General features: G+C 38.2%; 1 protein-coding gene across 2 annotated transcripts in view; it reads right to left on the bottom strand.

Moving 5' to 3' along the window:
• The window catches only part of ESYT2 (extended synaptotagmin 2), a 67,051-nt gene that overhangs the window by 22,269 nt on the left and 18,771 nt on the right, over positions 1 to 26,011 (bottom strand). For both annotated transcript variants that reach the window (XM_042816960.1, XM_042816961.1), the window contains exons 2-7: positions 20,244 to 20,285; positions 19,384 to 19,518; positions 18,154 to 18,230; positions 14,569 to 14,641; positions 13,611 to 13,700; positions 3,531 to 3,586 (exon numbers count right to left, since the gene is read on the bottom strand). In XM_042816960.1, coding sequence (XP_042672894.1) covers positions 3,531 to 3,586; positions 13,611 to 13,700; positions 14,569 to 14,641; positions 18,154 to 18,230; positions 19,384 to 19,518; positions 20,244 to 20,285 — 473 coding nt within the window. The remainder of the gene's footprint in view (positions 1 to 3,530; positions 3,587 to 13,610; positions 13,701 to 14,568; positions 14,642 to 18,153; positions 18,231 to 19,383; positions 19,519 to 20,243; positions 20,286 to 26,011) is intronic.

Genomic DNA, 26,011 nt, shown 5'->3' with positions numbered 1-26,011 from the left:
GGTGCTGACTCAGCAGCTAGCATATTTATACAACATGTATTATAAATTTATGTTATAAATGTAATATATATTACATTTTCCATTTGGGAAGAAAATTTACTCATGAGCAATAAACATATTATGGTAGAGATATGTAACAGAATTAACACATTAAATACAGCCTGCCCATTTCAAATCCATAGTGATCTTCCATGATAGAGATTAACAACCTGAACAGCCTGCATCCTTTGGCTGCCCTCTTTCACCACAAATGCACCCACTAGGAGGTGTTGGGACAAGTAAGGATTATAAACTTGCCAAGCTGCACTTGTACACAGCAACCTGGTCTCTAGTTCAGAAGGGTGAACAAGCAAAGGACCCACCTGCATGAATCTCTTTCACTGAAATACTTTACTGAGACTTAGATATGAATGCAACTCTTCAAACTCCTAAGTGAGAATTTATCTCAGCCAGTGATCGGCTGCCAGCTAAATAAAGGAGTTGAGATGTGCTAGGTGAAATTTCTATGTAAAGATGAAATGAACATTTGGAGCAATTTTCATGGAATCATGGAACTGCTTGAGTTGGAAGGGACCCCAAGGATGATCAAGTCCCAGTCCTCTGCCACAGGCAGGGCCACCAACCTCCAGACCTGGCACTAGACCAGGCTGCCCAGGGCCCCATCCAAGCTGGTCTTGCTCATTCCAGGGATGGAGCATCCACAACCTCTCTGGGCAGCTGTGCCAGCACCTCACCACTCTCTGTAAAGCACTTCCCCCAACATCCTAATTTTAACCAGTAATGAGAGGTTTCTAGGTTCCAATAAAATAAATGTAAAATGGTGAGACAACAAGAGGAACCTGTGATTACAGACTGAACTGTAATGGGTGGAGTATTACCAGTTAACCTGAAATACTTACCAGCTGAGCTCTATGTGCTAAACTGTAGAACATTTGCTATGTTTATTACTTCCAGTCTGGAAGAAAGCATGCTGCTGCCCTCTAAATGTGATATTACTGCTGACTTTGGAAAAAAAAAATACAGCAAACCTATGCTACTGATACAACTGCCAGTACCAAGGTCTTTTGGAAGAGGTATTATCTCGTTTGGCTAACCTTTTAATGAGGGAAAACAGTCACATTTATGAAGATCTTCCATCTACAGGAATGTTAAACCATACATATTTATAGTTTCAGTAATTCTTAAAATAACCACTACCACAAGATAATCACGTTTTCCAATTAGGTAGCTCTCTTCAGTTATCACAGTAACACATGGGTGCTTTTCAAACTTTCCCAGCTCCGTTTTGCTAAATATCAAGTTTTCAACTTACGAGTGCCACCACTTGCATTTTGCTAAAACATCACAGAAATGAACGTGAAAAATGAACTGGCATTCATGGAATTTCATTGAATTTTAGAAAGAGAAACTGGATTCATATCAGGTAGTAGATACTCGGTCTTTAAAAGCGTGGTGATCCCGTAAGCTTAAACAATGTGACACCTTCCAGCATGGATGCTCCCAGATGAAAACTATTCGCTATGAATACAAAGTAAATACAACTTCTTTTTTTTTTTTTTAATTTCATTACTTGAAAGTTTAACCTATGGAGAACAGAGGCAAATCACTGATCAAGCTATAGCCACAATAGTACACATTTAAATCCTTACAGCAATGAGAAAACTGTTGATAATGCAGTCTTAAAGTGTTTTGGTCACTGACCCTTGGTACAATTATTTTTTTAGCTCATGAAAATGAGAGAAATGGGAAGTGCTTTGCACAGTTTATTACAAAAAATGTCTTCAAAAGCTCAGTTTCATTGCAGAAAAATAACTAGCAGTTAACAAAACATAACTGCACTCTATTTAGCTTTCCCTAATTTTTATTAAGAGAACAAGCAGCTATGAATTTTTTTCCTCAATCATCTTCTATCATACTGTAGATATAGCACCTCTCTGATTGCACAAAGTATTTTTACTGCATCTCAACCAACCACAACAGACTTCATTTTCCTGTGACCCACATCCCCTTCTGACAGCACTTGAGCAGTCACGCTACCTCCCTCATACTGAGATTTTAATTCCACTCTTCTGTGAGCAATATTAATGATAGAATATGAATTACTTGTGTGTCCTTTCCCTTGTGGAGTCACATAGAAAGAATAATGGAAGTTGTTAACAGCTGACACCAACTTCCAGTAGCAAATGCAGAAATTCACTTAGTAGTATTAAGACATCTGCAGAATACAAATAAGTAACGTGCACCCAACAGCCATGGGATGAAAAATGTATCTGTGGCAACAGCAATCTCTTGTTCATTGCTGTTTGTAACAACAGCAATATGCCAGGCTGTCAAACCAAAACATACAATCCATCTATACAGATAAGAAAAGCAAATACAGCACTGAAGAAATCTACAGGAGAGGCAGAGCATGAGTCATCTCAGATACAGTTACTATAGAAACCATACCACATCTAGCCAGCACCATTATACACCAAGCCTCGTTGCTCTGGAGACCATAAACTTGAGATACTTAATGAGACTTCATTTACATTTCAGGTTTTCACATTTCCTGTCAGGCAAATAAGTAGCATGATATGTACCTCAGGAGACTCATAAGTTGAAGTACTAAATGTAGATTAGTCTTATCTCAGAAGAGCAAATCATTACTCAGGACCTGTATTTTGGAAGATATTTTCTCACTCATCAAGAGAACCTTTTTCCTTGGAGGCTGTCTTAAACAGGCTTAAAACATGAGCAATTCCTGCAACCATTAGCCTAATTAATGCAACTTCTAATTTCAAGATGTTTAACTGGGATTCCATGCAATGGCTTCATGTCTGAGCAAAGCAGAAATCGTTCCAGGCGTGCAACGAGCACTGAGGGATTAATTTAATATCTAAATTCAAACTCTTGGTTTTAGATAAGAAAAATAAATCCGGAATCAGCTCAGCCTTGAGTGTGGGGGTTCAAATAAAAGAGCTAGTCACAAAACCTGTGTATCAGATCCACTTATTATCCTCTTAGCCACTGTCTCAATACTAAAAAGCCCCTGGCTAACTATTATAATTTTGATAAGTACTAATGTCTTCATGGATTTAATCTTTTCAGAATGGCAGTGATACGAAACAATTTATTTTCCTCTCATACTTCTGCTTTTTCCTTTGTGTTTTTATCATTTACTATTCCTAAGAGCTCTAAATAAGCCATGTGTTTTCTCCAACACATGGTTAATGTTTTTGCTACTCCATCCAATCTTCACATTATAAACTGAAAGCTCTAAAAGGAAGCACTCAAAAAGATTGGAAAGTTTATTATTTTTAGATTAGAAAGTTTATATTATTTTAGCAAGATGTAGTTATACTTTTGATGTACTTACACATATAATCACTACCTTCTCCACGTTGAGTAATTTCACTTAATTCAAAATAAAGAGACAAATGCACAGAGTCATTTAACCTAAAGTGATTAGGTGGGTCTTATTCTGGGTTTTATGGGGGCTGTTGTTGGGGAAGAGATTGACTATCAAATACTGCTTTACATATACTCACTTCAGCCCTGGAACATCGAGAAGATTGGTCAGTCCAGTCCAGTTTATTTCTAAAAGCTGTGAATTACAGAGAAAGAGAAAACAAACAAAAAAAGAGAAACAAGAAAAGCAACTTAGAATTAATAGTACTGAGGAAATTAATGTGATGGTAACAACTTCTGAGAAGTTTAGTATTAATCATAACATTCCAGGAGGTGCTTTTTTTTAAACACAAAACCAAACCTATTCCATTCAAAATAATTTTAGTGATGGCTTTTAAAACAGTATGAGCAAAACAACGCACCGTCCTATAATCCATCCTTCCCCACGCACAAATACACAATGCACACGTTGCTCATGGCTCAGCTCTGCCAGCAGTGGGTCCCTTTAAGGGAGCTGGAGCTGGCTCTGATATGACGTGGAGCTGTGCTGGGCTCTGCTCACATAGGCCACCTGCTACCGAAACTTACCAAAACTACCAAAAAACTTATTTGCCACATAAGCTCAATACTGCCTGGAGAAGAGAAGGCTCCAGAGAGACCAAATTATAGTGGCCCTCCAGTACCAAAACAGGGCCTCCAGAAACAATGGGGAAAGACTCTTCACCAGGGAGTATCATGACTGGACAGGGGGCAATGGTTTTAAACTAAAAGAGTGTAGATTTAGATTAGATATAAAGAAAAAATTATTTGCTAATGAGGGTGGTGAGGCACTGGAACAGGTTGCCCAGAGAAACTGTGGATGCCTGGATGCCCTATCCCTGGAGGTGTTCAAGATCAGACTGGATGAGGCCCTAGGCAGTTGGATCTAGTGGGAGATGTCCCTTCCAACCCAAATTGTTCTGTGATTGCATGAAAAAATGTTAGAAGGATTCAGAGATTCCTCAGTTGAGAAACTAATAATGGTGAGTGTGGAAGAAGACAGACCTTCTTCAAGAACTGTGCTGCATCTTTCCACAAACCAACAAAAAGAATCACCTACACTTATTTTCTATTCAAAAACTAGTACATACCGTTCACTATAAAGGGTCTGTTTATAGTTTAATTAGTAATTTCCTTTGTGAATACTTAGACTAAAGTATCTTAGACTAAAGATAACATATAATAAATTTACATACGTAAGTAGCAATACTTAAGTAGTTACTTAATGTAGTTTTTTAATGGTGGCCAACTACGTCAACAATGTTACCTACAAACCACTTAGCTATGAACCACTATCTGCAACTGATAATTAGGAAGAAAATGTGCCTGCCAGCTGCAACTATTTTGTAAACCTACTATAAGAGAAAATAAACTGGGTACCATGCAGGCAATAATATTAGCGTCCAGGCAATGTTAATGAGAAGGATCGATAAACAGACTTGAACAGATGCTTAATGTTCAGTACTTGCCCATTGGTAGCCCTTTAGAAAACCGCTGCAAGATCATCTTAGCTTCCTTGCTTCCTTTTACACTCACTACACTCCTGCATCTCTGTGTATTCAGGAGAGAGACTGAGAGTGGAATGACCTTCATTTAATATAACTAAATGCAATATACGGAACACATATTGTCCTGTGGAACAATCTCACTATCAATACTTTGATTTTTACACAGTTCTCAAAAACAATGCTACGAATTCATTGTCATTAGTCTGAAAACCCCATCAAAACATAAAGCATGTAAAAACTAAGCACGGAAAGAAACTTAACAAATATATTGCTAATAATGGTGGTCATTTAGAGAAGAAATGCAGTTAGTGTCAATAAGAAATGCCTATTCATCCTCTTACTGTACAGGAATAAGTATGAAAAAGGTTAACTTTCAAAATGTTAAAGATAAATCCTTTTCCATTCAAAGTTGAAACTAAGAAAGTCAAAAACATTACTGAGGTTAAGCACTTTACAGGATTACTAGAAGAGCTTTGCAAATAAATCTTAAGCCATGAAATGTTTTGGAAGGGATATAAGCTTTCAAACTCCTGGCAGAAATCATGCTTTAACTGTTTGAGCTTTGAAGATAAATCGTCTTTGTGGACAAGGCTTGCTAAATTTGCCCAGTGCTGTGCCTTCCTTCCAGTTCTACCTGAAGAGACCAGCACTAATTGGAAACATACCTAACATCACTATAGAAAGAAAAACTTTCTGATCTTAATCTGCAGCTATTAGGGACAGATGCTTTTTTGTTTTTTTTTCCCCTTCATATTATTTCCTCTCAAAATGGTTGTTTTAAGTTGAACTTTTGGCTTCCATACAAAATTGCACTCCAACATAATACACAAATTCATTAATGTAGGAAAAGATGAGTTTTCCAAAAGGTAACACCAAATTCAGGCAATATCTGCAGTACTACAGAGATCAGCACTGACAACAAAAACGTTCATCAGAGAGAGAAGAAAGCCATCAAGCTTACTGCAGTAAAATGCTCTGCAACTGCATTTGAATACCATAACTTGCAGGGAAAGAAAAATAATTCTTAAAACTTATGGCTCTGATAGTAACCTAAAGCATCATCACCAGCCTAAAATACCCTATGGAGAAAAGGGAGCAAGAAAAGGATTGCCACTTAACAAATCACTTTTTGAAATTCTGAATACAGAAAACACCACGCTAAAACAAAAACAGAATACTGAACAAAAAAACTTTCAGCCTGTTGAGTGTCCAAAATAGCTGAGCAATACCATTCCCTTCTCTGCCACCACCTCAAGCAATGCATAATTATCTTGGTTTAGCTAACTTCAAGGAGTGCCAGCTGGTTCCTTACAGCAGAACCATGAAGGCAGCAGCACTGTGAAGGCATCATTCAGTTTGTCATCCAGTGAAACTCTGCCTGTGGCCAGAAACAGCGCAGCGTCCTTCCATAGCTCATGGTAGCCTCCAGGTGAGATGCCTTGCAAACAGAGGCTGTTAGCAGGCAGCAAACCGCCCCAGGGCAGGATTTCACACGCTCATTTATAGTTTCCAGTTAATGAGAAAGTGCCATATTACTCAAAGTTCTTTCAATTCCTTCTCAGCTGACAGCAGTGGGAAAAAAATTTGTTTCTTCCTAAAGAGTGAAGAAATTCGTCTTATCTAAACTCTGTACTGAAAGGCACTCATACCCAGACACAAATCCTTATTCCTGTACATGTTTTATTATACTAATTAAAAGAAAGGTAAAGGAATATAAAATCTTTATGTGAGAACCAGTGACTGTCCAAAATCTGTCCAATAAATTGATTTGGTGTACATGTGCTCACAGTGTTCAATGACTCTGTTATTGCAACTGGTATTCCAATAACAGAACATGTCTACATTTAAATTCTGACTTGGCTCAAGGTTTGTGCTAGTGGGCTGCTTTTCCAGGCCTACTGGTTCACACCCTGAGCCAGCAGTAACAGCAGACAGGGAGATGTGCTCCAAGGAGGCACATATAGGAGGTTGAACTTGCAGTTAAAAGCTTGGAACTACTAACACACACCAAGGACTTCTTATGCGATGAGCTCGCAGTGCAGCTGCCCACAGCAGGCAGGGAAAATGAAGGAAACGAAGGCAGCCAGGTTCTCCATGTTGGGCCCCAGGGCACCATCCACTGCAAAGCTACCTCTCCCAGGGGCAGCTGAACCTGCTCATTGGGGCAGCACCAAGAGAGAAAGAGCCAGCAGCTGCACAGCCAGGGCAGTGATCTCACAGCTTCTCCTCTCCCTACCTGCAAGGGAGCATGGACCCCAAACACTTCACTACTCAATCAACTCTGCTTCAGAGCTGGGAGCTGTTTTAAAAGTACCCTACATATTTTGTGTTTTAAGAAGCCCCAGTGATCAGAAGTGTTTTTGCGTTAACCCTAGCTGACTTAAGGTCTCTTCAAAGGATCATATAATTTTGGAATTTATTAATCAAACATTCAACCAAGATCAGACATCACAAATAATCATGTTATCCGGGAGAAACCCCTATCGTAAGCTCCAAGTTCCAAATATCAATTGTAATTTCCTTTATTCTCCTTCCCTACATCCTCTATTTACAGTATTTGAGACTTGAGGCAAGGCAGGGAACTCCTCAGAACCACAAGCTTTGGAATTCATCTACTAGCATAGTAGCAGAAGCACCGTGAGAAGTGGAAAGCTTCCAAAACCCATTTCAGAGAGCTTTCAGAACAAAAATGATGAGCTTTCAGATATTTTCTACATTTAAGAGAAGGAGTGGTTACATGTAATGCTTATTGATCATCTGGAAAAGCAACAGTAAAAGGAACCGGGGGGAAAAAAAAAAGCTACCTTTCCTATTTCAATGGACAGTGAAGGAGTTCAAGAGTGCCTGATGTGCAAGGTGCGATTCTTAGTGCTGACAAAGCAAAACAATGCAAATAAATAAACAGGTATTATTGAAACTCACAGGCACAAAAATAGCCATGCAGATGTTACAGCGATCACATAAAGCTTGACATCAACCTGCAACTGCACTAACAAGTTCCTATAATTAATCCCTATATTAGTTACATGCAACACAGGACAAATCCCAGGATGGTTAAATAGTACAGAAGAACAGTTCTGAGGTTCATAGGTTTTTAAAACCATAATAGAACGCTCCCTAAAATCAAGTGAAGATCAATAGTCTGGGAAGATGAGATTTTAACAAAGATAAAAAATTGAGGCATACGTGTGAACCAGGCAGATATGACATGACTGATTTATGCAGCTTTTGTTAAAATGCAAGAAACAGTGTTGTAAATATGTGACTTACACTTTCACTTATTATGTGCAATAGGAAAAAAACCTACATCTGTAAAGTAGAGATCCTTTAAAACACACCACTGAAGAAATAGAAATATAAAACATTTTAACAAGTTAACTTTTTAATTTTAACTTAGCTTTTTTCTTCTGTACACAGATAAGCACAGCTTAGTTTATTTTTTGATTGGTTCAACCATGGACTTATAGCGGCTGCATGACATGCAAGAGAGACTGAGTGTTGCTTTGAATTCTGCTCCGAAATACATTTCTTTTGTGATATTCTTAATCCATTCCTTCATTTCCTTTGTGTTACAGTTAAAGAGTTAAAAGAATCAATACACACACCTGCAGCCCATAAGAAAACACAGGCCAAAAACTGCTGAGTGTACTTATGTGTACTCAGTGTTTTCAAAACTGTAGATGCTTTATAAAGTGAAACAAACGTACTGGTATTGCAGAATATACAGTGCATTACAGAAGTCCATAGCTGCACAAAAGGCAACCTCTAAACATTGCCAATGTTGGGGCTTCATTTGGCTGTAAGTAAGCTCGGAAGAAAAACCACAAAGTAAGTTTTCAAATGCTGATGAACAACTTCCTGCTAATCAAGTTAAGAAGTGTAAGATTTCCGCAGGACAAATTTGAGCTCCACTGTTGAGCCCAAGACTGCAACTCCAGTGGTAAGCTGTGCTGCTTCTAAGAAATCTACTATGAGATGGGGACTAATGTGCCCTCTTCTGTTATTTGTGAATGGTCATCCAGGAATAAGTTTGTTTTAATAATTTCATAAATAACATTCTCCAGAGCATTTCCCCAGCAAACTTACTCACGCATAATAAATCTCAAGCAAGGCTAGACCATACAATGTAATAGAAAGTGGAAATAATGTCATTTTTCATCATTGTTATAGGAAACAGAAGGATTTCTTTGCACAGGATCTGTTTGTCAGTACTAGGTTTTTCAGTTTTATCTGTCTAAAGATTAAAGCAAGACAATAATTACACGAATAAGAGGTGTAGTTTGGCAGGGAGGAGAGCAGGCAAATTTGAGTGAAAGTGGCCAAAAGAAGTTTCATGACTGATCCTGTAAAAATCTTCTTAGAGTCAGCTACTCAAAGTTAAAATTCAAGCCAATTCCCTCTGATTTCTATTTTTTCCATCCTTCTATCAGCTCTCTGTTTCATACTCTCACACTAATCCTGACACACCGACTCAGTGACCAGAGCCCAAGTCAGCAAGTGGCAAGCACAGAGAGAATACAGAAGTAAGAGCTATAGAGGAATTCCATTCTACATTCCAGCCCTTGTTTATTCAGAACAACAATGTTGTCAATTTTGCTTTTTGGAGGTGGGCAGGTTTTGGTTTACCTTTTTTTAAGTGAAGGAGGCTGACTTAGGACAGGTTTTCAATAACAAACATGCCACTAAATAAGCTTTTGAATATTACCAATCACAGTACAACACTGTAAGCCATTTCTGCAAATGAGCCAAAAATCAAAATAATTAACTATGTGATATGTTTTGTTATGAAACTGAAAGATAACTGCATTTGAGAAGCAGAATGAATGGTCAGTGTGTGCTGTGTTAACATAATGAAAAGCCGTATAAAAGACCATAATGAAAAGCCATATAAAAGACCTTAAAATCTTGGCCATTTCCATAGTGCTAACCCATCCAGCACTGAAGCTCTGACTTAAAAGACAACTTCAAAACATTAGAATGCATGCATTTCTCTCTCTTGAGATTTCTTGAAATTCTGACATACTTTATAAGCTGTTGAAACTTCTACTTCTTTGCACTAGGAAAATACAGTATTTTGAAAACTCTGTGCAAAGTAGCAACTCGTGGAGCATTTTATACTCCATGCATTAGTCGGAAATATGAGACTGGCAAACTCATTAAACAACTATGTTCAGAACTATTAATTTGGGCAGCATTGCCTTATATAGTCATTAAGGCCAGCAAGCAGACGATACAGAGCTGGAATTGTTGCCCGTTACTTTAGACTGGAAAATATGAGAACAAAATCTACTGCTATTGCCAACTAATTCCTCTTCTCTCCTAACAAAAAACTAAAAGTGAAGTCAAGCCTTGATTGGCTGCAGCCACTTGCTTTCTAGTAAGGTGACAGAATTTGCTTACTGCTATAAGTCTGCTTGGAAAAAACCTCGAGATCTGTGTATAACATAAAACTACAGAATAACTTGATTCACAGATTTTTTTGGGGGGAGGGGGGAATGGGACAATCCCCACTTTAGTTTGCTGGGACCTTGACCACTATCTTAGCATTTAAATGAAAACAGGGTAAAAAATAATTTTATTAACAGTTTAGGGTGTGAGTATTGACTTCTTGGATTTTCCTAGTTTAGTCTACTCCCCATCCTTTCTCCTCATACTAAGTGAACCAGACCCTTAATCAGTTGGCACAGGGTTAGGACTAAAGACGGAAGCGCGCTGGAACTCTTTCCCACGCTGGGACTCATGAGGTCCTGATAACAAATGTTATTGTTTCATTTGATAAATTTTCAGTTTACTAGCTTAGGTGTAGTACGAGTTAAGCATTCAGTACTGAGTCAGGAAATGGATTGGGAGAGCACTGACCAGAAATAAAAACAGTGAGTACGCTAACGGCGACATGGTGCAGACTGCTCTCACATTCAATCCTTCTCATGGCCCTGTTTAATTTGCTAGTCTAAACATGAACGTTAACGGATGCCCTAAACCCCTACTTGTTGTGCCAGAGGATAAAAAGGAGATAAAACTAAGCAGACAATGTTTAGACTCATAGAAATGTGCAGATATCCAAATTTGGTTCATCTCAACTTATTCCTCCAATCCTTTCCAAATAAGAGAAACGATGTTTTTAACGGTGCTGCATGAAGTGCCTCCCTTTTACCAAAGGGCTAGAATAATGACATGAGCCACAAGAAAGAAGCAACCAACACTAGATTTTTTTTATTACACCATATATAAACACTCACACAAACCTACCTTTTCACCAAGTCAACAAAACCAATATCATAAGACAGAGCAAAATAACTATTAAAATAATGGGATTTCACTAAAGAATATAATTGCCTATCTTCTGACTTCATTCAAGTATGTTTCCACGCCTCCACACCATGAAAATAAGATCAACTTTTCAGAGCCATGGTGATGAGGAAACTAGGATAATCTATTTGAGACTGTTTCAAAGTGCCTAAACCCATATATCTGTAATGTAAATTCAGGCATAATCTGAATCTGCTCGAGTTGACATCACTCTTTTTATATTGTAATTAGAAAATATCCAAGACATAAAACCTTCCAATGCAAAATATACTTCTGAGTAACAAATAGGAACAACTAATTTCTTTAAAAAAGCCTGTATGTTATAAGAATTTCCATGATGCCCCCCACCTGCTCTCTTACTATGCTTATTAAAAACAATATTGAAGCTCAAATTACTGAAACTGCCTCACACACAAAACATCAAAGGAACTTTGAGCCAGCAAGCACATAACATGTATTACATACTCCTTTCTATTTCTCTAAAACAAGATTGTTGTATGGATGGAACAGTTAGTCCTGGAACCCATTTCCAAGCACTTGAAGAAAAAAATGACCATGAGAAATCAGCACGGATTCACCAGGGAAAAGTTATGCTTGACCAACATGACAAGCTACAACAAACTGAGCAGCCTGATGGATGAGGGGAAAGCATTGAACGTTGTCCTCCTGGAGTTCAGCAGGGCCTTTGACACTGTCTTCCATAAGATCCTCACACTCAAGCTGTTGACATAAGGGCAGACAGTGTGGGAGGATAAAAACTGGCTGAACAGACAGCCCAGAGGGTGGTGATCAGTGACACGGTCTATTTAGAAGCTGGTAACTAGCTAGTAGTGTACCTGAGATATCAATACTGTGTCCAAGCCTGTGTAACATCTTCATTAACATCTGGATGATAGGGCAGAGCATACCCTCATCAAGTTTGCTGATGACAAAAAACTGAGAGTGGCTGACACACCAGAGGGTTTTGCTGCTTCCCAGAGGGACCTCAAAAGGCTGGAGAAATAAACTAACAGGAATCTCATGAAGTTCAACAAGGTAGTAGCAGTACAAAATCCTGAGCCTGGGGAGGAACAGCACCGTGCTCACCACTGGGGATCACTCAGGTAGAAAGCAGCCTGGCAGAAAAGGACCTGTGCTGCCCAGACACAAAGTTGAACATGAACCAGCAATGTGCCTTTGCCACAATGGCATCCTGGGCTGCGCTGGGCAAAGCACTGCCAGAAGGCTGAGGGAGGTCAGAACTGTTTCAATTAGAAGAGCTATACCTATGTCAGTCCTAATGGATGTATGTCCAATATGTTCTTAAAAGACATCAGAAATTCAGATTATTTTTAAGCAGCCTATTGAAGTCACTCCCAAGCGCTACCAATCATGCTTTCCTTCATTCTCCTTATTCAGCCTGAATCTTCGTTGCTGAAATTTGTTATCCTGTCTACCCTATATAACTAGAACACATTACATACATGCTTTCTTTAACAGCTCTTGACATTTTTCAAGAACGTTCTTGATTTTCTCTAAACTAAACAATTTCTATTCTTTTGGCCTGTCTTTTATAGTGAACTCTCTTCTCCCTACTTTGGGTACCCTACAACTGGTCAGTATCTCTGCTGAAGTTCTATCCCTGAAACTGAAAGTTTCTTGCAAGCTCTCCTCTTGTTTATACATTCCAGTCTTTCTATGCAATTTTCATACCAGCAAGACACTGGCAGCTTAGGCTCTGGCTATTCTTCCTGCCCAGACAGGAACTTCAGCCCAGCACTTCTTCCAAATGAATTACGTGACATCTTCTCCCACTCTGCTACTGTCACGACCAATTTAAATGCCAATTCCATCTCAATCTGTACTATACCTGTTCTCACACTTGGGTCACTGGTAAATGTAATGAAAATTGCCTACCTACAATCGAAGTTAAAAACTTCAATCATCAGAGTAGATCATCTCCATACTCTGACTTTAACCTGTGGTTAATAGCATCCTCATAGTTTTTACAATTCTGCACATATGCAGTGGAATTTTAACACAGACCGTACTCCCTAGCAGACTGTCATGAGAAACAGCAGCAATGTTTTCTTACAAACCATCTAGAAGGTACCTATTGCTCTTCTTTTAACTGTAAGCTTGTAAGGAAAGTGGACAGCTTTGACATATACATTTCATAATTCCAAGGTAATTATTATTCATCTTGTTTTCTTCTACTAATAGTAAAATTTGTTCCACCATTTCCACGGGAAACTAATTTCAACCAAAGTGATTTCCCAAGTGATTTCCCAAATCTGTTCCTTTTGCTGCTTATTTCTTGCTCCATTATCTACTGACTAAAGTTGTTTATCATCTGAAGAGACTAGAAATGAAGATACTACTTACAGGTTTCCTAAGGAAAAAAAGTGATAGTGCTCCAATTAGGGGCATGTCTCCAATTAGTGGTTCCAGGATAACCCTCATAGTACCATGGATCTGGGAGAGAGAAACAGAAAAAGACAAAGGAATTGAATTCAGCTTAAGTTTAAATATAATCTACTCACTGGCAATGCTCACCGTTCTAATTCATAAAGTTCCCAATTTTGGAAGAATTTCATATTTTACATATATATATATATATATATTTATATTTATGTATAAAACTTCATCCAAATCCATAAAATTGTACATATGCATTAAATGCTTGGACTTACAAATTCACTTCATTAATCTAAAAGGAGATGGGAGGCTGATAGATGAGGCCAGGATAAGGAGCAATGGCCAAAAGCTTGAACGCAGGAAGTTCCATACAAACATGTGAAAGAACTTCTTTACAACAAAGGTGATGGAGCAGAGGTACAGGCTGTCCAGAGAGGCTGTGGAGTCTCCTTCTATGGAGATACTCAAGACCCATCTGGATGCCTACCTGTGCAACCTACTGCAGGGAACCTGCTTTAGCAGGGGAGTTGGACTCAATGAGCTTGAGATCCCTTTCAGCCCTTGCAATTTAGTTATTCTGTGATCTACATTATTAGGTAATACCTAAAGCTAAGATAAATGATTCCTCTTATGAACCCACACACCAAATGTACATTTGAACTAGCTTCATTCTCTCTCTTTTCCCGTAGAATATGGTACTGATTTAAAACAATTCTGTATCTCAAAGTACCCTTTTCAGCTCAGTCATGGTACTGAAGTTTTACATAATATCAATATTACTCAATTCTGGAAAAAAAAACAAAAAAAAGGTAAGTAACGAAATCACAAAATTAGTGGCTCTCTCTGGCAACTTGTAAACTATTTCATCCACAAACTGCAGTGCAGTGACAACTGGATATCAAAATAAAGAAGAATTGTACTTCACCTGTATACTTTTTACACCAGCTCTACAGAAGTATCTCTTGATTTCCAAATCAATTTCACAATTTCCAACAAAACTAAGAAAGAAAAACAATAAAGGAATACATTTCACTTTTGTAAATCGAACTGCAGTAGAGTTAGTTCTGTCCTGCACAACCCAACAAAACTATATGATCCTTGGGGTCCCTTCCAACCCAAGCCATTCTATCCACCTCATAACATCAACACTATTATCAAAACACCGAGAAATTGATACAAAGATGTATGTCATCATCCCCAGAAACATACGTAAGACAAAACACACATGATTAATTTTGGGAATTCTACGAAAGCTGTTATACAAGTCTCAATGACATTATGTGGAGCTAGGTCCACTTTTATCTAACGTGATAAAAGCAGCACTACGCTGAGGTTGTTGTTTTGCTACAAATGGAAGCTGTTTTGAGTTATCCAGAGACTTGTGAAAACAGACAATATTTAGAAATTCAATAAACTGAGCATGCTTAGTAGGATGATCCACTGAGCAAGGCTTAAGCCAAAAGAGACAAGACTTTGCTGATGGGGAAGGAAGGATAGAAGCAAATTAGAAAATAACATTAAAAACAATTTAAGTTCTTCCCTGAGGAGTTCTTGAACCTCATTTTGGGAGCACCCCAAATGCTTAAAATTTTGCACGTGCTGGCCAGTAAAACCAAAGCTTCTGCATGTTTAATTTCTTCCTGCTGCTTTTGGAGTTACTGCAAGACTTTCTGTTCCCTTTGAGCTTCAATTCAAACACAGAACGATGATCTGGCACTACCATTAGTTCCTCAAGTCATTCAAGCAGTAAGGACAGATGAATTTTTATTTTTATATCAGATATCTGTTGATAAAATAGAAAGGTATTTTCCGTTCTTCCAAGCTTATCCTTAGGAGCCCAAACAGTTTCGTAATACTAAAAACAAAGTCAATATCACTTGCTTGAGAAATCCTAGAACTGATGCACTTCAATCCTGAAATGTGAATTGGTTAACAGATACTTTCATCTTACAACCTACCAGCAGAAACATCTGGGTTCTTTTTAGATAATGTAAGCAGAGGTTATAAACTGGCTTGGATGTTGGTGGCTCTCCATATGTCAAACAGCTTTGCAGAAATATAGCTCCAAGTTTGAAATCATTTCCTTTCTGGCAAACGTTAATAGCAGTAAGATGGAGCTACCAATACAAGATTGTCACTTAAGGTATTCTAGGTGCAGAATTGTATTAACTTCCAAGAGACCTAAGCTGTATAGCAAAAACTGTTCAGCCATTTTTAAAAGTTTGATCTTATTACAGAGAAATTATTTCTGGGAAATTATGAAGAAAATGGAACCACTCACAAGGCAGAGAGTGTCTGCATTCATATCTGTTATTCAGATCCCCTGCAGTTTACTGTGCTGTGTGTGTGATGATGCTATCTGATTTCAAACAAATACAGTAAAAAAGAAAAGCACAAGAGCAGCAAAACATTCTTGTAATGCCCAACGTTGGAATTTATTTCAGACTACTCAAAATGACAAGTTTGGGGCACTGGAAGAAAACAACATAATGGGTTTAGGAAGATGACCATTGCTTTGTCTGGAAAGAATGCAGTTCAAAAATAGGTATATAATTTTTAATACACAATTTTAAACGATGTAATTTCTTTTTATATCTGTATCTAACTAGCCAGCTATTTATACACACACACACACATCCAACTCTATAAGTATATGTTATAAATTCATGTAACAGTATTACAGAAAGGCCAACTCAAACCTGCAATTGAAACTTCAGTCTTGGCACTGTGTAACAGAGTTATTTGTGTAATGATGACTGGGAAACAATATATTCATTTGACAATCCACAATAAAATGATTAGTAATCGGAGTAAGAACTGCCTTTAAGGATGCAATGTCAAAAACTTTCAACCTTACAATGAAGTTAAACACGGCTTTATCCATTAAGATATTTATCTGGGTCTGTCAGCAGTCAAAGCAGCATAGAACTCCACAGCAACATTAACATACAACTTGAAGACTCATTTACTCAGCAAGTTCTATACATTCAGATCATAGTACCCCAGTAAGATTATGGCTCCCATAATGTACAGACCACAGGGATAGATTACAGTTTAATGAGGATAGACTTGTGTGAATACAAGAATAGCTGTACTGAATCAGATCAGAAGCCAAGTACACTTTATGTGATCACTGTAGCCAGTAGGAAATTGCCAGAGGAAAAAGCCTTAAGAATAGCATAAACACATTTCCCAGATTACAGTGATCTGTAATTCTGTATTATGAACTACTCTCATTATTTTAAAAGGTCTACCAAACCAATTTTTATTTTTGTCTACTGCCAGTAGCAAAATTCTCCATTCTAGCCTCAATTGCTAGAAGCTATGATAGTTACCCCATAGTTCAATTTCTGTTTTCTGCCTGAAAGACAGTGCTGTTGGTAGCAATGTCAGGCTGTTAGGCTTGTTATTTAAACAACTTCAAGGAATTTAGTTCAGCCTGTTAGACTGAATTCTTCTCCAGCTGTTATCACTTTTCTAACTAGGTTCCAACATCATGCCATGTAACATATGGCTGCAGATTTCACTGAAGTCTAGGAAATAAGACATTCCTGGAATTTTTTTGGCCCTTGCTCACAGAGGTAATCAACCTCCCAGAACTGAAGCTCAGGATGCAGTAACCGATTTAGATCTTAACCCTCTGAAGCCCACCTTAGACAAAGGAGCCTATAGTCTTAAACACAGCTGGAATTTAGAAAAATATTTCAAAATTAAAAATAATCAAGTTTAAAGTTCGGAACTGACTTTGAAAACAGAGGCTGAGATGCCTAATTATCTTTTCAGTTACTACTGAGGAAGCAGCAAGAAATGCAGAAGGCTGCTTTCTGGAGGATTACAATGGACTGACAAATCAGCCTTTCCACAAGGTACAAGCAGCCAAAATAGTCACCATAATACTTATCTATGACTGTTAACTACAGAAACGTTGCTGGGTTCACTGAGCATGCTTTCAAAAAACCCTGTAACTGCAGACACTGTTGAGGAAAGTCTTTGGCAAGCACAGGGTAGGTCTATTTATAAACCTATATGAAAGGGCAAAGAAACCTGATGAACCTATAATTGTCATTATATAATACATAGATTTACTACAGTTGGAGGCATGACCACAAGTTTCTAAAGCAGCAATCATTATCTAATATTGTGTTTATAAAGAATCTAAGAAATTGAGAAAAGACAAGTCATACAGACCAAATCCTTTGGCAAAGTTGTAATGAATTAGAAAAAAAGGCAGTAACTCATACATGATGCTTTAGATTTGGAAATTTTTTTTTTTTTAGTTAACCAATGTTAATGTAATGATGCAGTCATACAGATAGTTGATATACTATTTGCCTCATTTAAATGCCATTTACAGCATGCAGTTCCTTCCTCCGTTCACTTGCAATCAGAAGTAACAACATTTGTGTACCAAAGCAATTCTTCTCATTCCACCCCAACATAACTGCCCACTTAAATAAACAAGACATATTCTAAAGCATAGGCACTGTTGCAATATGAAAATAAAGATCACCTGATCTGAAGATCCAAAATGATCTGCCTTTTGTCCACATTTTCAGTGTACACTTTTACACCATTTATCCTCAGAGGCTGAAAAAAAGAAAACTGAAGCTGAATCTTCTTACTGATATATGCAATATTAAACTCTGAAGTTAGAAATAAAGGTGCATATACACCTAATTATGTGTGAAGATACCAAGTTAGACATTTACTATAAGCACTATCGAAGGTGTGAAGTAATTCTATCAGTTTAGCTGAAGACAATCAGAAGGATCCACTCAATCACAACCCTTCAGGCAATTACTCTTGCTTTAGACCACTAGATTTCAATGTTTACTAGTTCAGTGTTTACTAGAGGCTTTATACCAAACCTCTACCTCAACTTCTCTAGCAAACATCTGATTTCTTTGTACTAGACACATCTTACGCTGTCACAGTATTGTGCCACTTTCTTGTCCAGGCAGAACTACAATTAAAATTACTTTTCCTTAGAATAATTTAGTCAGAAAAAACAATAATTCACTAACTCCATACACACACACACACACACAGAGAACACAACAGGTACAGCCCTTTGCGTGCTTTTCATCTTCTCAAAAAATAAAAATATTGGTTGAAGCAGGTAAGAATAAGTAGTGCCCAACTTATTGCAATTAGTGCTAACTTATTCTTAGCTTGGACTGGTCAAACAGGCTCTCCTGCAGGCACATGAGTTATATACTACGATCCCTTCTTCATGGGATTGAACAGCAGGTGAACATCTATCTGTTCCCTGAAACTGTAACACGCAGTAGTGTGAAAAGCCGAGCCAGAAGCCTTGTCACTGGACTCCATACATTACATGCTGTCAAGTACATCTGTTACAAAACAAGGTAATTGCACTTGGAACATCTGATAAGAAAAGGATAATGTTCCCTGCTCATTTAATCTAAAGCATTACATGAACAGTATTAAGATCATGTTGCTATGTGCTCTTCACATAACTAGATGCTGCTATACTTTGAGACTTCACCCTGCTCTCAGTCAGACTTCTGCAGTAGAGATAGCAGGAAAATAATAATAAAAAAAAAAACCAGCATGAAATCTGAACTCTGATTAAAAAAAAGCTACATTTTTATTTTAACGTTACACCAGAAATCAGAATCAGGCTCATCAAGCACCAAAAACTAGTCAGATTTAAACAGGATACATGAAAACAGTACTTAAGGCAGAGCCTCTTAAAAAGATTTGACCAGAAACTGACCTGATGACCAATATCGATCTTCGTGAAACTGAAGGTACTGAGGTGGTTGTTTGCTCCTCTTACTGCTGGTTCTATGGTCTCCCGAAAGAGTTTCTCAATAAATTGGCAAATAAAAGGCCACATTTGTTTTACAGTCTAAGAAAAAGAGAAAAATAAAAAGAAACTTACTTATAAAACAGCTTCAGAAGTAACTAGAAGTATTTTTGAAGGCAGATATTAATAAATACTGTACAATGTTTTGAACATGTCCATTTTGTAGACAGTTCATTACTGTCCTTCATAAGAAGGAAAAAAAATGATATTAAGCAATTTCTTCTTTTATCACACGTATTCACAGGCAGCCTGCACATGCTCAATGTTAAGCACATGCACTTTATTTACTATTTTCTAATGAACTCGCGTTCTTCTTTGATCTTTGAATGAAACACACTTAAATAAATCCAAGCTACACAGATCAGTATCTCACATTATTATTACAAACACAAATCAAAACTGCAAAATTGATTTATTTTTAGATTGTAGGTCAGGAACTTACAGCAACTGGAAAGCATCCCAGAAAAGTAGAACATAAAAAACTGTGTTTACAGCTGTGATGACTTCCACACAGTTATAGCTGTCATTATTCTAATGCCACCTAAAGTCACTCTCCAAAAATCACACACAATCTCAACCTTGTGAAAACAGATGTAATCTATCACAGCTCTGTCTCATGGCTGACTGGATCAGCAACTAGGAACTTGTAAAAAGAGCACAGAAAGCCAAAACCATCCTATTCCCAGATTCTTCCCTACTGTCTTTTAGATCTTGAATTCCCTTCCTCCTTGGATTTTTTGGGAAGCAGTGCTAATTGCTGCCCTCACCTTGTTGAGCCATTCTGCTCTTTCTGTGTCTGGAAAATGGACCTAAAAAGAAAAACAAATAAAAAATATAAAATATGTATTAATTGATCGTATCCAGTTATTAATAAAACAGGAAACTTAGTGGTCTCCATACAAACACTATATATGAGTGAACAACACATTAAATACCTGGTGTTCTTGATAAGATCATCTGAATTCAAGAAAATAAATATGAACTCATTTCCAAACTGCACAAATACAAGCCCAGGCATATACCTTATAGTGACATCTGGAATTTACTGTTGCTTTAAAACCACAAACAAGCTAAAAAGAAATAATAAGCATAGCTGACAGCTAGTGCAAGATGTCAGCTAACTTTGCCTCTCATGTTTCAAAGGCTTTTAACACGACTGCCAGAATTCCGACTCCAACTGTTCCTTTCATTCGTGCCAGGTCTTTTGCAATATCAATAAATTACGATTAGAAATATCTACTGCGTTCAGCTGAATCTCAAATACATGGATTTAAGTTCTCCCAACAGCTCTTCAGAAGCTATTTTTAATAATTCCCATTCTTAGGCAGCTGCAGAATTCGGTGAGAGACAGAGGAGTGATGGTATATAGCTGGATGGAAAGTGCTCATCACAACAGGAAAACAACAAATTGAAGCAGCTTTCCAGAAGTAAACCATGGTTAGTAATCTTGTCTCTTCCACGCAAACAAGACAGGTAAAAAAGTGCAGTTCAGCAGAAACACAGTTTGTTTTTCTAATATTGTGACCAACTTCAATGATAGGATGCAGGTCACACCACTGAAATACAAAGAGCCTCTGAACACACTAAAAATCCGTGACCTGCATCTGCTGGCTTTTGTAAAGCAATGTCTCAAATGAATTGCAAAGTCTTAATCTCTTCAGAGCAGAACAGACTGTCACACAGTGTAACAGGCTTTACACAGCAATGTGACTAGTTATTTTCTCTAATAACCCATTATATACATAAACAGTGAGAGGCACACTTTTTAAACTGTATTTTCAACAATTTGAATTTCAAAGCCCCTTACTGACCCTTTTTAATTGTTATTATATTTTTGCACTAACAATCAGCATAACCATATTCTCAAGTATACTCAAGTTATCTCCTGAGCAGCACCAAATTTCTCAGGGTTGCTCCCTGAAGTGCAATCAATGTAGTCATATTTTTCCATACAATTTTTTACAACTGTCTCACAGATCCAGCAAAACCACTACAAATGGTTGATCAGGATCATCAGGAGCATCTGCTTCTGACTGTAAGAAAAGCTTTTTTTTTTTTAGTAACAGAACTGTTTTTCTAAATAAATACATAGATGAAATTAACCAAAATAACCCACCATGCTGTTCTTTTTTCTCCCATTTTCCCTTAAGGATTACAGGTAAGAATTCCATTTTAGACTACAGTAAAAATAATTTGTCATGTGTTTAAAAGACACCTGCCTGAGGCCATATTATTTAATGTACAGCTGGTTCCTTCCATCTGTACTGACTGCTTAATTATTTGTTGCTCCAAATGAAAATCTTCAAGAAACTTGACTAGTCACTGCAGACTTTGCTATACAGTCACAATATAACCCACATTCTCAATATAATTTCAATATAAATAACTATAACTGAATTGCTTTCCAGTTATTCCCCAAAGGTCTCCCTGATTAGACACCCACCCCTTCTGCTTGGTTTGGAAAGTTAAAACTACAAACAAAAATCCCTGTGTATTAATAAAAGCACGTGTGTCCAGCTAACATCAAAACCTAAAAGGGTCAATCAGTCTACAACCTCTCCATGCATGACCAGTGGAAGGAGAGCATCCTGACTAGGGATGAGCAGAAGCACAACCAAGGTGTTTCAAGCCACCCAGAAGTACAGCATAAAAAACGATTTAAACTTAGCCTGAAACCTTAGATGGTGTGGGGAAAAATGAAACGCTAAAATTAAGTGATCCCTTGAATTATAACTGTCAGATTAATTTGCTTAAATTTGCTGCCATTTTAAGTCAAAACGACTAGAAAAAAAAATCATTTAAAAAATGAAGAAAAGGAATCCCAGTATTAAGAGTGTAATACGGTAGGATTGAAGCTCAGTTTAGCAGCACTGCACTTTTGTGTGTCTAGTCAGCAAGGCAGGCATTTTCGGTGAGAGAGCTGAAGATGGCTGATGGTTTGATGCTGTGTATTCCAGGCAGCAATTTCCTTCCCTCTCCAGAAGCAGGTGGATGACTCCCTCATTCACACAGAGGAGTCAGCCCCAATTTTCTTCTGCTCCACCCAATGTGAAAAGGCTGCTGCTCAAACACAAGGCACTCTTTTCTAATGAGAAGTAATTGTCTGTAAGTAAATGTATACTAAATGAAAACAAGAGTGAGCTGGAAGCAGGCACTGCTTCCCCCCCCCCTTCCACTGCCTGCCTCCACCTTCCCTTCCAATAATTCAGCTCTGGTGTTATTCTGGCAATTTCTTAACTCTGTCAATGACAGAAATATCTTAGCTCCTCTATCTTCTGAATCACAACGCAGAAACAACTGCAACTACTGTTGCAGAACTGCGGGATTCAGTATTCCTGAAACAGAAGCTGAAACAGTTAATAATTAGGGTTCCTCAAAAACACTGCAATTAACTTCAGCCATTTGTTGCCTAAATTAACAAACAACTGCTGTTTCCATTATTTTCCAGCAATCTGATTTGCTTCCGTTCAGCATACTTTGGCACGGATTCTATGCTTGCAGTCTTAAACGTAGTAAAATCATTAGCCTGTGCAAAGCAAAATCCGCATTCAGTGTTATAAATAGTTTGCTGTGAGTATGAGAACTAGACAAGGACCCTGACACAATTCTACTGAGCATCACTGTGCATGCATTGCACAGGGAATGTCTTCAAATCCAAAAACATCTGTAAGATCCAGAAGGAGGCCGAGTATGGAAAATCAGCTTTGTCATACATACTATTACAGCCCACAGGGTACTCCACAGAACTGCAACTGGAAAGACCTATGTAAATCAGTGAGACTAACCACGTCCTGAAACTAAAAGCTACATAGGATAAGCAGCACAGGGTTTGACGGTAATTGGCTGTAAACAAAAATAGATGAATAAGTAAATAAATAAATAAATAAAATCAAACATCTAAAATCAAAGGGAGAAGAAACCACCCCAATATAAATCAGAGAGATACAGGTGGGGAAAGGCCTTTGAAGGAACTTCTATGGCTCTCTGATCACTGTAAAAACTAAAGTAGAAGTAGCAGAAAAAATGGAAACCTATCTTAATGGAAGAAGCAGTTGTAGTGGCATGCAAGGTTAAGGACTGCATTTATTTATAAACTGGAATGTGAGGCATTTGAATGCTTGGAAAACACATCGGAAAACAAAATAAACCATTTAAAAAAAAAAAGAATTCCATGCCCTTTGAGTCAGATCTGCACCTATGAGACAGTGCAGCATTAGACACACATAGTTGGTGTCACACCAAATGTTCCTGCAGCACAGCACAGGCTGCCCCACGTGAGCTCCGCTATCAGCCCCACAAGCTGCCACGAGGCACAGCAGACGTGTGCTCAGCACACATTTCCCAGAGGGATGTCTGCCGTATTCCTCACTGTCCCACAAGCTCAGAGCCAGGGCAGGCATTGAGGTGAAAGAAGGAATTCCATCAGCAACACTACAACTAAACACAGAGCAGATTTGCACTTGTAGGAAGACTGAAACAAGCAGCTTTTCAGCACATCCATATGTGCTGAAAAATATGAACATGTGAAAGCTTCTATACAAAAGGAATATACCTCAAGTATTGAAAAGTATATACTCTGAATAGTTAAGAAAGTTGTATTTTGTTGTAGCCCTCTGTTTCTTCTGTTATTCTCTTCTTCCTCATGTCATACCAAGCAGTTCAAAACAGCTTACACATGAGATAAATATCCTGGCATTTCATAATGGGAACTTCCTAACACATTATAGCATTATACCTGGAAGACAAGGAAAACAATAGCAGCAGTGCACAGGATATTCTTTTGTAAAACCAGGCAAAGGTAGCACAGTGCAGGTCTTCACAAAATGCTGCAAATGGTTGCAGCACTGTTGTGACAGTCAACCCACCTACACACACTGCTGAATTTAATCTAAGCCAAAGTACAGAGGAAGATCACACACTCAAACTTTCTGCCATGCTAGCATTAAAACATGAAATTGAGTTGAAAATATTTAATGCTTTTCTAAATGCTGCAAGCATCTCTTATCAATGATCACAGAAGTATCTACATTTCTCTTTTAAGTAATATAATGCCATTTTAATCAGTATTTTTTTTAAAGAAGTTACACAAAACGTGCGTAGAATCACAAGGTTGGAAACGACCTGCAAGATCATCTAGTCCAACCATCCTCCCATCACCACTGCTACCACAAGCCACTAAGCCAGACCTCATAGCTCCTCATCCAGACGCCTCTTGAACACTGCCAGGGATGGCGACTCCACCACCTCCCTGGGCAGCCATTCCAGTGCCTGACCACCCTCTGAGAGAAAAAGTTCTTCCTTATGTCCAACCCAAACCTTCTCTGGTACAACTTACGGCCACTTCCTCAGGTTTCTTTTTGTTGCCTGGGAGAAGAGGCCATATCAGACTGCATATCAGACTGTAATTGGGAAAGTAACCCAGAAAGGCCTTCAAGCCGTGGCAGCTGTGGATCCCTCACTCACTCCATCCCCACTGCAACACTGCAGCACCACCAGTGTGCTCTCATTTGGACATTCCACCTGGCTGCTACAGGAAACACTGCCTTTGGCAACACAAAACAACAGTGTATTTGCAAAGGAAAATCCTCCCTGAAATACTGCTCTGATGTGACTGACAGAGCAACCCAGGACCACTCAGCTGAAGGATGCTGAGGCAGCAAAGCACAAGTTCAGTTTTCTCCATGCATGCCTTTCACTTCAGTACCTACTAAATATGCTTCACTCACACAGGCAGTGAGGCTTGTTGAGAACTGCAGTACTTTTCAGCAATTTGACTCATCAGTACAAAACCTACATAAAATTTGCTTAAGTGCTGCTATTTTTGCATGTGAGTGCAAAGAGAGACAGTGCAAGTACACTGCAGAATGAAGTTATCCAGAAACCTATTTTAGCAGCAGCTTGCCATAAAATCCTCTGGGATAAGCATTATAAGCAGCTGCTCTGGAAGAAGGACAGAACAGTAGTCTGCAAGCAGTGGAGCTGGGAAACCCTTCTTCTAGCCTGACACTCAGCCTTTGCAATCCCATCTCGAGGAATGCTGGTCAGCCCAGAAGTTCACTGAGCACCGCTCGCTTCCAGAAACATCGGACCTTAACCCCATGAAGAACAACACAAATATATACCCCTCGCCATAACATATTTTTTGTTCCTCTGTTTTTTCCCAGAGTTTAATGCAGGTTTCTGATCTCAAAACAAGTTACCAAGAACAGGAAATACAAAATTAGAAACTAACTTCACCAAGTAAAAAGATTTATTTTGCTTTTGTCTTTCCCTAAAAGAAATAAAAAATTATCACAACAGAAACAGACTGAGGAAATTAAGTTACGCTTCCCAGCTTGATGGCCAGATTTTGTATTTTAAATATCTCTTCAAGAATAAAAATTCTTTCACACTTCATATAGGAGGGTTTAAATTTAAAAGGACTAATGAAATCACTACATAAAGTAGAAACGCACGGATGAAAACCCCAATGTTCACAGATCTAACAAGGCATCCGGCTAGCAGCCCTTTGATTATACTGGTTGATTTCATATCC

The sequence above is a fragment of the Centrocercus urophasianus genome, unplaced genomic scaffold (assembly GCF_019232065.1).
Source record: "Centrocercus urophasianus isolate 14NV4802_14NV808 unplaced genomic scaffold, USGS_Curo_1.0 seq_16, whole genome shotgun sequence".
NCBI lineage: Eukaryota > Metazoa > Chordata > Aves > Galliformes > Phasianidae > Centrocercus > Centrocercus urophasianus.
Note: the sequence above shows the minus strand (reverse complement) of the source record. Positions and strands in the feature narration are given on the sequence as shown.